At 48.0% G+C, this 14538-nt stretch overlaps 2 protein-coding genes and 1 long non-coding RNA gene across 6 annotated transcripts in view; 1 reads left to right on the plus strand and 2 right to left on the minus strand.

Moving 5' to 3' along the window:
• SMIM7 (small integral membrane protein 7) lies at positions 1-2146 on the minus strand. The gene is made up of 5 exons (XM_065658841.1): positions 2081-2146; positions 1945-1986; positions 1808-1860; positions 1118-1208; positions 1-688 (listed from the first exon to the last, which is right to left on the minus strand). Exons 1-5 carry the CDS (start codon positions 2104-2106, stop codon positions 673-675), a joined length of 228 nt encoding a protein of 75 aa, XP_065514913.1. The 5' UTR covers positions 2107-2146; the 3' UTR covers positions 1-672.
• On the plus strand, positions 2090-8429 carry TMEM38A (transmembrane protein 38A). 2 transcript variants are annotated; one of them, XM_065658839.1, is made up of 6 exons: positions 2090-2423; positions 4367-4523; positions 5058-5242; positions 5844-5931; positions 6031-6148; positions 6458-8429. In XM_065658839.1, the coding sequence occupies exons 1-6, from the start codon at positions 2105-2107 to the stop codon at positions 6677-6679; spliced, it is 1089 nt and encodes a 362-aa protein (XP_065514911.1). In that variant the 5' UTR covers positions 2090-2104; the 3' UTR covers positions 6680-8429. The 2 variants fall into 2 exon arrangements, with proteins under 2 accessions (XP_065514911.1, XP_065514912.1); XM_065658840.1 differs by having other exon boundaries at positions 2229-2434.
• Positions 2671-14538, minus strand: part of LOC136003322 (uncharacterized) — a 19344-nt gene continuing 7476 nt past the window's right edge. The window contains exons 3-5 of one of the 3 annotated variants that reach the window (XR_010608059.1): positions 8826-8915; positions 6492-6614; positions 2671-3733 (exon numbers count right to left, since the gene is read on the minus strand). This is a non-coding gene — a long non-coding RNA (uncharacterized LOC136003322). Of the gene's footprint in view, positions 3734-3773; positions 5276-6491; positions 6615-8825; positions 8916-14538 lie in introns of those variants that run through there. The other 2 variants (XR_010608058.1, XR_010608060.1) reach the window with 2 other exon arrangements.

The raw sequence follows: 14538 nt of genomic DNA on the forward strand, positions 1-14538 counted from the left end.
TACCCTTAAATAGAGCAACTTTATTCAACCAAATCCAAGATACTTCCAAAGTTGATGCCTTCGCGTTGGCTTACAGAATTATTTTGCTATTTATCCCTTACATAGTGCTTTAAAAAAAAATCCTCACTTTGAAATTTTAATTTAAAAAGTATTTTGTTGGAAAAAAACCCCAAACCCGGAAGTTGAGAATCCCGTGTTTTTTCAATCAGCCTTTTCTATTTCTCCAACAAACCAAACTGGAACAGCGAGAAGTGACACCAACTCCTTGCTCAACCTTACGAGGCTTGAGAAGCGTGCCTGGCAAGTGATACGGACAAGGGGGACATCAGGAGACACATCCACGGACCCCGCAGGGTTTCAGGACCCGCCAGTTCTCGCCCTGCACGCTCTAAGCTGAGCAAAACGACTCCGAGTTCTCCGTATTTCAGTGAAGTTGAAACAATTGTGAAGGTTTTGGCTCAGGGGCCTCACGGCTCAGCCCCCGGCTGGAAGCGGGCAGCACACACCGTGTTACAGGGGGGGCTGGAGAGGGTGAGCGCGTCGGGAGCTCGCGCATGATGGACAGGCCACGGTCCAGGGCTGTGTTTGGAAAGCGTCATCTTGTACTCCATAGAAAAGGGGTTCCCAGCCGAAAGTCTCTTCCAAGTCAACAGGTGGGTTCGTGGGCAGTCTTCAAGATCCAAATAACCTAGCGGATGGGACAGAGAAGAAAGAGATGAGAACCAGCTACAACTGAACTACTGGGACTAAAGCCTGTGGAGAGACTCTTCTCAAGGCTGATTCCATGCTATTGGTGGGTTCACCTCCTCTCCCCCCCCCCCGAATGAAAACCTTCCCAAAATGCTGACCTAAATGGTGTTTTACCTAAGCAACCCACAACAAGGAGCACTGCATCTAAGGCTAAATGACTTCCGTGCTGCAGAGAAGCTTTTCATGCACTAGCAGAAAGCTGCGAGGTCAACCACCACCTCTTTAATGAGTGAAATAAATGAAAAGGAATTATGGAACGATAGAGTGGGACAGAAAGGGATCCAAACGGACATATACATGCAGGAAAAATCCCAGCATATGGGACTTTCTCCAAACGAACGGCACGGTGCTGCGCGGCGTTACTTACACAATCATACAGAACATCATGAAGATATTCCAGAGGGCAATGAAGATTCGAAAATACCTGAGACTCAGCAGGAACTCTCTGATGTTGTCACCTAAAAATCAACAGTGACAAATACCTGAGCCACTGCCGGGTCCCGTTTTCAACACCACCTGAAAAGCATCAGCAATCCCAGCATAAGGTCAGGCAAACAAAGACCTGGACGCTGGAAGCTTTGTATGGATGTGCTCTGTTCAGTGCATCCCTGTAAGGGCACGTGGCAATAGGCACACTAAGTGCTAAAACGGGGTTACACTACAAAGGCATGATAGCGCTTTGCTGGAGTTTACAGCCTTCCTGCGACTTCTGACACCACAGCGCAGAAACGGGGCTGCCTCTGGAGCACCCGCGCTCAACAACGCAAACCAGAATGTGTAATTCGTACGTTTCCTCCCCGGTCCCCAAGCTGGGATCAACACATCTGTACGGAAGCATTGCCACGGAAAAATGCCGGCTGTTGGTTAATAAAGCAGGCACTCCGGGCCCAGAGGGATTCACATCCCAGGTTCGACTTGGCCTTCAGCGCCTCCAGAACGCTTGGATCATGGATTCCCTTCGGGAAACGCCCGCTCCTGTCCACAGCCAGCCCTGGCGAGGGAGCCGGCGCGGGGCGGGGGGGACACCCAGGCCCCTCGCCCGCGTCCCCTCCGTTACCGGTCGTGGGTTCCCTCGACTCCTCGCCGAAGCCCTCCGTGTCCCTCTTCCTCCTGCAGGGAGCGAGCGCCGGTGTGAGGCAGGGTGACAGCCGCCCCCCCGCCGCCTCCCTCCCTCATTCCCCCCTCTGCGCTCACAGCCTGAAGTTGAGCACGGCCCCGGCGTTCACCAGCAGCGTCCTAAGGGAGAGACAGAGACCGAGCGTCAGGCGCGGCCCAACCGGGCCCGGCCAGGCCGCGCCCGGCCCCCCCCCCCCCCCCCCGGGCCCGGTACCCGCAGAGCAGCAGGTCCCCGATCATGGCGGCAGCTCCGGCGGCGGAAGCGGAAGGGGCGGGCGCTGCCGCTCGGTGGAGGGGTGGCACCGGGGCGGAGGCTCCGCGTCCGGACACCGGCCGCCGGTGGCGGCGGGGGAGCGAGCGGGGCCTCGGCCTTGCAGCGCCGGACGCGAGGCCGCGGCGTCTCCCTGAGGTGGGCGCCGGTGCCCTGCTCGCTGCCGCGGCGCCATGGAGCTGGCGGCGGCGCTGCCGCTCGGGGAGCTGGCGGCCGCCTTCGCGGCGCTGCCCGTGTTCCCGCTGTTCGACGCCGCTTACTTCATCGTCTCCGTCCTCTACCTCAAGTACGAGCCAGGTGAGCGCGGCCCCGTCCGTGAGGGCCGGGGGGAGGCCGGGGCGGGCGGCACGGGGGCTGCAGGTGCGCGGTGGGGGCAGCTTCAGCGCTCCTGCCCCGCTTCCTTTGGGATAGCCCTGACGTTTGGGGCATGAAGTGGCCCCCCCCAGCCGGGCCCTGCGTGTCGGGGCCTCGTGCTGCTGCTTCCGAGGTGCCCCGCGGGGTCTAAATCTACAGCAGAAACCTCCAAGAACGAGTGCTTTTTGAAAATCAGGCGTGCTTTTTATTTCACGCTGGGTTCCAGCCACATGGAGCTACAGAAGTGCGGTCACTTCCCTGCTGCTGCCCCAGGAGGTAGCGTTACGGCCGCGTCCAGTTGCTTGGCTTCTCTATTTCTGGGGCAATACCTCCTCCTATTTATATACCAGCAGGCTGTCAGTAAACCCTTGGCTTTTTCCACCCGCCAGACCATGCCGTAACCTGAGCTTTCGCTTTCTGCCCTGCTGCAGCCCGGCTGCGCCTTGCTCTTCTCCCAATGCTGCCTTCTCCATGTGGTTTTGATGGCGTGTGCACTCTTCAGGCTGGTTTGAATGGTCTCGGTGTGACTGCCTGATGTCTGAGGAGGAAGAAACACACCACCCCCCTTTGGTAGGGGTTTACATCCTCTGGCTGTGAGATCCCTGTGCTGTACGACCCACATTCAGTTCTATTGACATTCCAAGTACTGGGTTTTCCAGGCCTGATCACTTAACGCCAGCATTAAGTCCTGAAGGGACCAGTTAACAGGCAACCCTTATGAAAATAGCTTTTACAGCTATGTAAGCCCTGCAATCCGCTTGGACTGGGTAAAGCCGGGGTGGTGTTTTCACTAGATTCCTGCAGTGCTTCATCCCACGGCTCCTCTGCTGAAGATCAGTGTCGGGACAGCAATGTCCTGGCTCCTCCTTGGAGACAGCGTGGCCATGGAGCCAAAGAAAAACAAGTGTTACTAAATTAAGCCTACAGGTTCCTATAGAACCAGCTTCATGTCATGGCTCTTGCAGCTGTCTTGTTTCCACTGTGTTTTCAGCTGGATCAAATGTCTTTGAGGATGGAAGAGTCCGAGCAGTCATAGTTTTAGCATATGCTCATGCACATACTGCTAATTAAGGTCAGTCATGCTGACATAACATCTTAGCATTTTAATTGCCTGTCACTGGCTTACTGAACAGAGCTTGGTATCCGAAATGGTGCACGATGGACTCCGGAACAGTTTAAGGTGATGAAACAGTCTTACAATTGATGTTCCTGAGAGGCTTCCTTGGAGACGTACAGAGGTGGCTGAAAACGGGGGAATTAAAAGTCAGTAGAAGGCTGTGGGAAAAGAACATAATGTATTGCCAGACAGTCACAGTGGTTTAATACCTAGTTGTATTTTCAGAGGGTGTTCCCAAACTAGTACAGGAGCAGGGAAGAATCCTCAAATGCTCCTCTTTCAAATGAAGATTAAGAATTACTGTTCTATTTTTACAGGTTATCTTATGAATGAAAGAGCTGAACAGATTGCTCATGAATTCTAGAGGGCACCTAGGTTGAAGCAATGGAGAGAATGGTACTAGTGTCACCTTACTTTTAGACTGTACAAAGACATTGATTGCAAGGGGAAAACTGTTCTTTCTGATTGCAGTAAGTAGCAGCAAATCCAGGAGAGAAACTCTTAGTCAAATCATACACTTCAATGACTCAGTTCACTTGAAACCTCATGGGTAGGGGGGCTGCAAGCTGCAATCGCATGCATCTCTTGACGATATCTGGTACTTGCTCAGGTTTCACCAAATACACATCTTTGTATCTTATTTTACAAGCGCTTTTCTTTATTTTGTTGGAGAACATGCACCACAAGCCTCCTTCTTAGGTCTTGATGTTTCTGCTTACTTGCTGAATCTACTTTCTCATTTAGCATTTGCTTCACAGGAGCTGTGGAGATGTCTCGCAAGAGCCCTTTTGCCTCCTGGCTGTGTGCTATGCTCCACTGCTTTGGAAGTTACATCCTTGCTGATCTGTTACTTGGAGAATCACCTATTGATTACTTCAGTAACAACTCCAGTGTCATCCTGGCCACAGCAGTCTGGTGAGTCTCTGCACTCCACCTCGTTTATTAAGCATGCGACGCTGCTGGCTGCGTCCAAACCCATCTGCTTGTGTGACACACGTGTATAACCTTCCTTGGATTAAATGGGGAAAGAAGAGGTGGGGCGAGGGAGTCTTTGAGTCTTTTGTATTCCTAGATCTAGTTTCCAGTTCCTCTGACTGGTTGTCTACTGCTTCGATAATACAGGTTGGGTCCAGTCCAACCACTGGGCATTTCTATTTGTAGCTGCCGCAGAAGCAGCACGCACTACAGGTACCACATATAGCAGAGGAGTGGCACACACTGGAAATCTGGGGGCGTTTTATTCATCATGTTAATGAAATGTGCACAAATTAACCACAGTTCCTCCACGTTTCATTTCCTCACTGCATATGGGTTGCATGACAGAACCAGCACTTCCTTCTCCCTGACATAATTCGGGTTAACACTACAGTACACCTCATCAATCCTCTCTGCACATCTCAAATCAGGACAACCAAGTTGGTCCTCAAATTCTTTGTGCTTTTGTTCCAGGTATTTGATATTCTTCTGTCCCATGAACCTCTTCTACAAGTGTGTCAGCTTTCTGCCTGTGAAGCTCATCTTTGTGGCAATGAAGGAAGTGGTCAGAGTTCGCAAGATTGCAGCTGGGGTCCACCACGCTCATCACCACTACCACCACGGCTGGTTCATTATGATGGCTATTGGATGGGTCAAAGGTGAAAGATGAGATGCTCTAAATGCATCCAGCCCTGTGGGGAGGGACAGGAGAATCTGTAAGTGAGGCTGAAGGTGACCACGTCACCCAGTGCCGGCCAGCAGTTAGTGGATGTGGTCAGCTGGCTTCCATCAATCATGTTCCCTAGAACACAGGTATTTACTCATCCTTGCAGAATGGTTGTCAGCTGAGTCATCATCTAACTTTATCGGCGGCATAAAGAACTTGAGTCACTATGAAACATGGGGGTAGAATTCAGGAATTCCTTGTTTTTCTCATGTGTTTGACTGTCTCTAGCCTCACACATCTTTTCAGGGAGGTTCTACCATGTTGAACAGCCCAGTCAGTTTTCCTTTAGCTTGTGTTTGGAGCAAGAATTTGAGCATCAGTGAATGCAACAGAGGCAAATGCTTTTTTCATCAGGTAACACTTTCTGGCACATCCAGAAAGCATTTGCCCTGCTCTGTTGTTTTAGGCCACCTTGGGAAGAATATCATGAACCTTTTGTTCCCTTTAGGTTGTCATCCCTTGGGGATCTAGAAAGACAGCAGAGCTCTCCTCTGCTGTGGCAGTTCTAGCTGTTCATTTTCACTGTTTCGCAGGTTCTGGTGTTGCTTTGATGTCTAACTTTGAGCAACTGCTCCGTGGGGTCTGGAAGCCAGAAACAAATGAAATTCTTCGTATGTCCTTGTAAGTAGGTAGCCTGTAAATTCTCTGTCAGCCTAAAAATGGCATTTAAAGAACCATTCAGGACTGGGTGCAAACCTAGACAATTTATTTCTCTTCTAGCCCTACGAAGGCTAGTCTGTATGGCACAGTCCTCTTCACTCTGCAACAGACTCACTGGCTCCCTATCTCTGAAGCCAACCTCATCTTCTTTTTCACCATGTTCATGATAGTTTGCAAGGTAAGTTAACAGCAGGCCTACTGCTAACAAATCTACAGAACCAGAGAAAGGGTACACATTTCAACTGGAGGTCTCCACCTTCCCAAACCACTACTGAAGGCGTTGGCTGTACGTATCAGGGAATTTGTTCAGGAAATCAGGGTCTAAATTCTCCATCCTATCAGAAGTATGTGAGAAAATCCTTGTGCTACAGATGAGTCATGCATGTAGCAATAGGGACTTCTACCTGGTCTAAGTGGAATGCTCCTTCCTAGCTTATATTTCATAGCTGATGTATGTGATCTCTGCGTATTCACTTTTGCATGGCAGGTCTTCATGACGGCAACTCACTCTCACGCCTCACCTTTTGCTCCGGTGGAAAACTTCATCTGTCCAGTTTTCTTTGGCTCTGTTTCCAGTGGACACAGCAGTCACCACCACGATCATCATGGGGCCTCCCATGAGGTTTCCCATCCTCCGCCGCCTCCTGCCAAGTCAAAAGAAGAGCTAAATGAAGGCACAAGGAAACGGAAAGCCAAGAAAGCCGAATAAAGAAGCAACCACAAAGTAAATAGGCCAGGAAAATTCTTCCAGAACTGAGTCTCAAAGCCACCTGTGACCTCCTTTATCCTCCAATCCTTCTCTCTCAGACTCCAGGAGAGGTGGAAGCCAGGATACTGCCAGGCGGGTCCCTGAATTTCATTTGTGCTCTCTGTGCTGCTGCTGGTCTCTCTATCCTGATCACACTGTCAGGGATTCGTAGGTTTGGGCCAGGATGATAAGTGGGTGCCAGTTCTCAAGCTGTCAGCAGCTACGATGCAGCTCGTTCAGCTGATGTAAAATCTTTCACTGTGTTTGTGAATGGAGGTGATGGTTTGTGCTCCCACAACTCTTAAATCCCTTTGAGTTTTCATTGACCTTTTTAATGTCTACCAAAAGAACACACCGTTTAGATGCAGTCAATGTGGAAATTGGATTTTATACTCAATGAAATGCAACGAGTCTCATATGAGCCTGATCTAATTTTCCCTAGCTCCCACATCTGCCATATCTCCAATTAATCTGACATTTCAGATGCGGTAAGGACACTGACTCTGGTGTCCTGGCCAAACTCTGCTTCTCTCACTGAATTTCCCTCTGATAATGGATAGAACATTGTCATTTTCTTACCTAAGTCTGTGTTTGCAAGAGCTTTGAAGCTGTGAAATGCTCTGAGTGCTATGTACTGGTACTGTTAGTATTCTAAACTGTTATGTAGCGTTGCTGCATGTTGTTAAGTGTGTCCCACCTCAAACCTGATCATACTGAACTAAGCACGTTTCTGGTTTGTTTGTAATCTGTGGGATACAAGAAGGGTGTGTGAGTGTAAATAAGTATTTATTACTATTTATTCATAATTGCCAGGGCACCTGATTCATGGACCTGAGTGTGGCTTTTTCAAAACGGTGCATCTTTCTATAGCGAATTGGATATTTCTAAGTGCGGTCCTAAGCCCCCAGCCACACACTGGTTTGTGCTTGAAGCAGTGATTTTGGTGTGCTCGTCACCCTTTATATCTTCTTAAGTGAAGATACAAAGGCTGAAGAAGTGGATTCCACACCAGCTGATTGAAACCACTTTAAAGGACTGCTGGAGATGCACATTATCCCTTGTAGGTCCATTTTGGCCAAACTACTGGTTTGTGAAAACAGCTTGTGCCCTCCCTTGTTCAGGGAGGAACCTGTCAGTTCTGCTTAGTGAATACTGGCTTTTAGACTAGTTTTAAGCTGTTCTTATCACTGATTTTGTTCTCAGAAGTGTCATCATCCAAGGGCTGGGATCACTGCAGTGACAATAGCATGTGTGGGGACAGAGCACTGAGCTTTCAGTTAGGCATCATGTGCCATCCCTAGCAATAAGCTTCGCTGCTGTCATTTTGCAACTGGGAATAGAAATAGGATTGAAGGGATTGAAGAAAAGCAGGTTTGAGGTTTTTTGTGTCCCTGTTAAAATGGAAATTGTTGGTTAATTAAAAAATTGAATAAAAATCCATACTGTATCCAACCAGCTGGAAGCCAGGACAGAGGCGAAATGATTTCATTCTGTTCTTTGATTTGTGGGGCTGGGCTTTGACAGTGCCTTAATTTTGTGAGTTTCCCTCCCCCTGTAGAAAACAGGAATTCCACCTGACAACTGGTTCTGCTGGTCTGCTGAAACCTGATGTCTCGCTGGCGTGCACAAGACTAGAACTGCTTTACGAGATGTCCGATCGAGAGGAATTTTGTTTTATAAAAGCTGCCAACTAATAAAACTTGTGAAGTGACTCCGATTGTCCACTGGCACTTGAGGGTACGTTCTGCAGGGCTCCTTTACCTGTACATACACTTCTTCCTTAAGACTCTGCTCCAACCACAATGAAATGGTAGCTTGCCATTTCCTAAAGGGATGAAGTAACTCACTTCTGTGGCACAGAGATGGGAGCGATGAGGCAAAGATGCCACAGTCACTCTACCTGGCTCACTAAATGAGGATCTGCAAAGGGCTATTTATTTTCTGAGGCTTTCACTTGTCTCCTCCCAGATTAAACTCTTTTCAAATGCTTATTAATGCTCCTTAATTGATCAGAACAGTTGAGAACAGAAGTTGCACTGGAGTGTGGGACTTAAAGCCTTTGTATGACCCAACTGATGGAAGAGTTCAGTGGAAGCCTTATACATACAATAAATCCAGAAAAAAAAGGCATAAGAATGTTCTATGCGGTTTGACCATTCTCTCCTCTCCAGTGTCATCACCAAACGGTGCTCAGGACCTGGACAGAACAATAAACGAGCAGGCTGAGCAGAGCAGGTGTCTCAAGTGCTTTGAAAGAGCCTACAAGGTCTCAAGAGTTTCCTGCTGCGCAGAATGTTCCCAGCTCCAAATCCCACTGTGGTACAGGGCTTAGACTTCCATGGGACAGACGTCATTCCCTCCAAAGATGTTCTGAAGTGATAACTTCTGATACTAACTCTAGTGAGAGGTAGCTAAATTTAGCACTAAGTTTAATCCTCAAAGAGGCCCTGGTTGCCTGATGGAAAAAGCAAAGTGTTGAACATGATGCTCTCAGCATTTCTTGCTGACTGAAAGGTTTCCCTTTTCTGTTACATAGAGAGAGCCAAACGCAGTGCCTACAGCTTTTCCATCGTTGCAGATCAGCTTCGCAGATAGGGAAAGCTCTACAGCCCTTACTGTGTTTGTATGAAAAAACCCAAACCCATAGGAGTTTACAGAAAACATTCGTTCTTCACAGTAAATGAACTGAAGTAAACAAAAGGAGGCCAAAGGAAAGAATTCCTATATTGAAGAGCTTATGTGAGAAAGGGCAGAGCCAACACAATCCAGGGCCAAGCTGGAGCAACCAGTGCTCGTTTTCCCCTTTCCCTGTTAATGGCAGGATGTACATTCTTCCATGTTTTGTGCAGAGTAACCAAATTTTATAATCCAGATAAGCAGAAAGACCCAGAATGGCAATGCTCCTTCCCTGGCAGTGTTTAAGGCCAGGCTGGAGAGAGCCTTGGGCGACATAGTCTAGTGTGCCAGGTCCCTGCCCATGGCAGGGGGTTGGAACTGGATGATCTCAAGGTCCTTTCCATCCCAACCCATTCTATGATGCTATGGTTGTTACCTTAGCCATCTCCTGAGCAATAGGGAACTTGTCCTTTTAACACTTGCCAGGTGATCAGCTGCCAAACACCTGCACCTCCTTCCTGCAGCCTATTTCATGGCTGTGTGATGCTTCAGAGATATAAAACACGAGATTGGTGCTGAGTGTCAGTCCAAGTAGCACACAGGACACACAGAAGCATTAAAAATTGCAGCTTTATGCATTTTGCAGCAGCACATCTTCGTCTGGGTCCTTCACAGTAATTGTCTACAGTCCTTGTGCTGTTCTTTAAAGGACCTAACTGGCTACTGCAAGACACAGGACAGGATTATATGGAAGGGAAGGCTGGAATAGCATGGCATATCCTTCTTTAGATCCCCAGCTTTTTCTTCAGCCAGGATTTTTTCTCAAGGTATTCTGGTTCTTTGCCAAAACAATGAGAAATCCGAATAAATACCTATAAAAGATACTCTAGAAGGCTCCCAAAGGCATCTGGATTTAGTAGGAGCTTCTTCCATCTCTACTGGGACTACAAAACAATAAGGCAAACTATCAGCAATGGAGAAAACAGGCTGTGGATGCCAAACACTCCACGCACAGTGGGCTGATATCTGCCTCTTTAGGATGCTTTTGCCACTGGCCCCAAGGAGATGTGTGTGTCCATCCACTGTAAGGAAACACCGACTAAAGAGGTTTGGATGTCATCAGACACCAAGAGTGTGGTTCTTACTTCGTAAACACCCACAAAATTGCCTCCCAGCTAAGAGCTTAATCCTGTTCTCCTGTGGTCTGTAAAGGCAGCAGCCTGTGAGCAAGCTGCTAGGGGCTGGTGGCTCATGGAACAGACAGACAGTGAGAAAACAAGTTCCCCATCATGCCAGAGCCTGCTCTGAGTCACAGCTGCTCCTCACTTCACCTCTGCGATGGCATCTCTGACAAGAAGGAGATGCTGATAGTGCCAAGATCATCATTCATTAGTATCTTTGGGTCTGGGCTCTCTTTCACACTTGTGCATTTGCATCTTAACACGTTATCCCTAGAAAAAGTACAATTTAGAGTATTTTCTATCCTGATCCTTGTCTGTTTCCTTATTGTTCCAAAAGAGAATTTGGGAAGGGAATTGTTTAGAGGGCTCCCGAATGTCACCTTTTAGGAAGAATCAGTGTCAGTGATTTCATCTTAGCTTTAGGCTACAGGTAGTCTCTAGCTGTGGAATGCAGGAGAACAGGTCTGGTATGTTTAGAGGCTTGAGCATTTGTATAACCGGAGGGAATCCAGAATGTCCCTGGAAAAGACTTGGTTGATTTTGTTTGGTTTGGATCTGCAAATTGCACCAAGCTCCTCGGAAAGCAAGCTGCTGCTTTTCCAGCTATCCCAGCCCCGGGGGCTCCTCAATCGAGCCGGCAGATTGTGACCTTCCCAAAACAGATCTGCTAGTTGAGGACTTCTTGTCCCACCGCAACCAAGTGCTCGAATCAGGGAGTGAGGCAATTTTCTATGCTTCATTAGTGACAAGAATTGGTGTAATCAGCAACAACAACGGGTGCATGCAGTGTGAGGTGCAGAGAGCACATCACAGATTGCAGTGCCTCGAAGAACACTCTATAAATCCATGACTTTAGAGCCCTAACGTTGGCTTAGAGTAGGTTCCGAATAATGTGGGCTAAACCCTAATGTAGGCTCTCTGTGATGTTTGTCTCTTAAGGTAAGGTGCTGTCTCCCTGCCTGTTTGATTTATGATAGATTAGGATGTTGGTTAATCTCTTTTCATTTGGCTAGATGACTGGAGATTAAGCATGTATTGTCCGCAAAAGGAGCCCATAAATGCAGATTACTAAGTTTTCTTTAATTACTCCTCTGTATGCCAACGAGATGCAGAGGGGATACAGAGAGAGATAGACACCAGCCTCTTAAATCTCATTTCATGAAACAGAAAAACCCCAGCAGCTGCTCTGCCTGATCCTGGTTTTCTCTGAAACGCTTCAGTTTCCTGTAAAAGGCCAAAAAAGCCACAGAAATAATAGATTATGGTCTCCTGTGCTTCGGAGAAAACTCCACGAACAGACTCTCCAACAGAGTTTCAAGCTGACAAGCAGCTATTTATTGCGGTGCCGGGAGACACGGGGGATAGCTCCTCCTAACGTGTGTCCCCTATTGCTATACAGGTCCTTATATATGAGGCTACACACGAATTACATCCTTTTCCGGAAAGTTTCCCGCATGCATACAACGTGATGGTGGTCTTTAAGGGTCGTTTACTTCTTCCAACAATCTTCATAACCTCTGGCAGTCTTTGAAGCACCAGCTTAATTAACATTACAGACATAGCAATCATCCTGTCCTTGACTTATCAGTTAGTTTAACTGTGCCCATCCTGGACACCTGCTAGTCCGGCATACTCCCCAGTAGATGTTTACACCAACTTAATGGGTTCATTAACACCACAAACGTAACAATCATCCTGTCCTTCTACTTACCAGTTTGTTTAACTGTGCCCACCCTGGACATCTGCGAGTCCCAGGTACTCCCCATCCCCAGGTCCCTTTTTTCTATTCTGCTTTTCATACAGTTTTTGTACTAAGGTCCTAAGGACCTGAAACCACGTCAACTATCTTCAAGCACCGCAGTTATTTTCCATTACAAAGCCATCAACCTTACTTAGAACTGACTACATTGTGCTTTTGTGCCTCCTTGTCTCACCCCAGAGAAAATGGGGAAGCAGAAAGTGGATCTGAGCGAGTGAATCTGCTTGGCTGGTAGAGCACCATCTCCGTTTCCACAGGGCACGGAGACAGCAGCATTTCTTAAGGGAAAAGCTCTAGTGAACACGCACAGAAACACATCTTGAAACAAGCTGAGAATAGCAATGTGCTGTGAATACTGGAAAAGAGACACTGAAAAGCTCTGTGAGCATGAGGTGGAGATGCCCGTTCTGTCAGAGCCTCTGCTGAGATGTCTGCACCAGTTACCTTCTCTCCCTATGAATTCCAAGGGCATCTGGACAAAGATGCTCTTTTTCTACTTGCTCTCTGTTGAGAGCTGCAGTTTCCTGCTTTGGAGCTCAACAACTGACAGGAGGGTGAGCCCTGCAGCAGTATGCACCAGCCCCCTCAGTGGTCAGGGGTGTTATCCTGCGCTATACAACCCAAAACTAGGAGCAAGCCCAGCTTGTGTCACTGGAGTCCTACTGCTAGCTGGAGTATCCCTTGGGAAGCCTTTTTCTCTTCTGTCCTTTGGATTTCTACCTACTTGGTGGTTTTTTGTGATTAAATTTTTCTGTCTTTCCCCATGTCTTTTGGGGATGGTACCCCAAGTACTGAACTCTTTTGGGGATGGTACCCCAAGTCCAAACATCATTACAGAGGAAGTATTTATTGTTCACAGTTTCAACACCTTTTAGTAAATCAGCTGCATAGAAGGCAAATAGTGACAGAGCATAGGCAGATTCCCTGGTATAAAGAAACCTGCTTTCAATGGCTGAGAGTACCTCAACCATAAATGATACTAGCACCATCCGACTTGCATGATGCTAAAATACAGAGACAATTATTTCTAAGCTAGGCAAAGCAGCAATCAAAGGGAACTCAGGTGTACAGCACCTGAGAGGGAGCACATTTAGTGCCTTAGAAACAGACCCAAGGGATACTCCTCAAGTGACACACACTGGTTGCTATAGAGATATCCGTCCTCTTCAAATACAGATGGCTCACTCCAGGTTTCACACGTCGCAGTGCAGACAGTCAACCATTTCCTACTGCTCCTCTCAAAGCAGCTGAAATTTTCCAGGCTTTCCTTAAAAAAGGGGGAGCAAGGCAGCTTGCTTGAGAGAGGCACCACATGTGGGGGAGGATGGCGGATGTGCCATGGGATTGGATTTGCACTGCCTTCAGTCATCTCCTCTCTAACCAGCAGTCTCTGCTGAGGAGACCTCAGAGAGCCTGGACAGCAGCACGAGCTTCAGTCCAGATACATGCCAGGATCTTCGCTGTGGGAAGATGGTTCCTCTCCAGCCCTGCAGCCTGGTCCGAATCTTCATCAGCTCAGTTTTTCCAGGTAAATAAGCTGAAAAGTCCTGAAGCTGCTGAATGCGTCAGGCCCTCTCTCTGCTAGAGTCCACAATGCGGTGAGACTACTGTGCTTGGCCGTAAGCTCAGAGCTTCATTTGAAAGCGAAGATGCCTATAACCTGCTGCAGTTCAGACACAGCTTTATTCTGTCACACCCAATTTGCACTTCAAACATGTCAGAGAGAGCAGAATTCTGCACTAGTTCAGGCTTTGGCAGTGAAGCCAAATCAGTCTTAGGCGCTACTGTGCAATAATAACTTGGTGCAGTGCCAGTCTGTACCAAGACAGTGAAGTTTGAAGGCTTTCTTAAAACCCTGGGCAACACACATTTGATTCCCATCCACCGCTGTAGCAGCAAGAAATATTTGTGAAGAACTTCTCTCCTTGGACAATACCCAAATATTTCCCACTTCCTCTGCCCACTGGGACATGGTTGCCAGACTGAGCTCCTAAAGCGGTAACTGGCAGCGGGTAGCAATGACTCAGATTTTCAGGAATGACAAAACTCAGTTTCCCTTTCTTCTGAAAAGCATTCACTCTGCCTCCATTTTAAATAAGAAAACACGGGCTCAACAGGCTCCGATTCCACAAAAAGGGCCTTCCAAAGAAAGAAAACACTGCAGCATCTCCTCTGGTAGGATGTAAGATGATGAATACACCGTTTGTTCCAGCATTCCAGCAGCCAGTCAGCATTTACACAACCAGAGCTGCAGCTTCTGGAAG

This window comes from Lathamus discolor, chromosome 21 (assembly GCF_037157495.1).
Source record: "Lathamus discolor isolate bLatDis1 chromosome 21, bLatDis1.hap1, whole genome shotgun sequence".
NCBI lineage: Eukaryota > Metazoa > Chordata > Aves > Psittaciformes > Psittacidae > Lathamus > Lathamus discolor.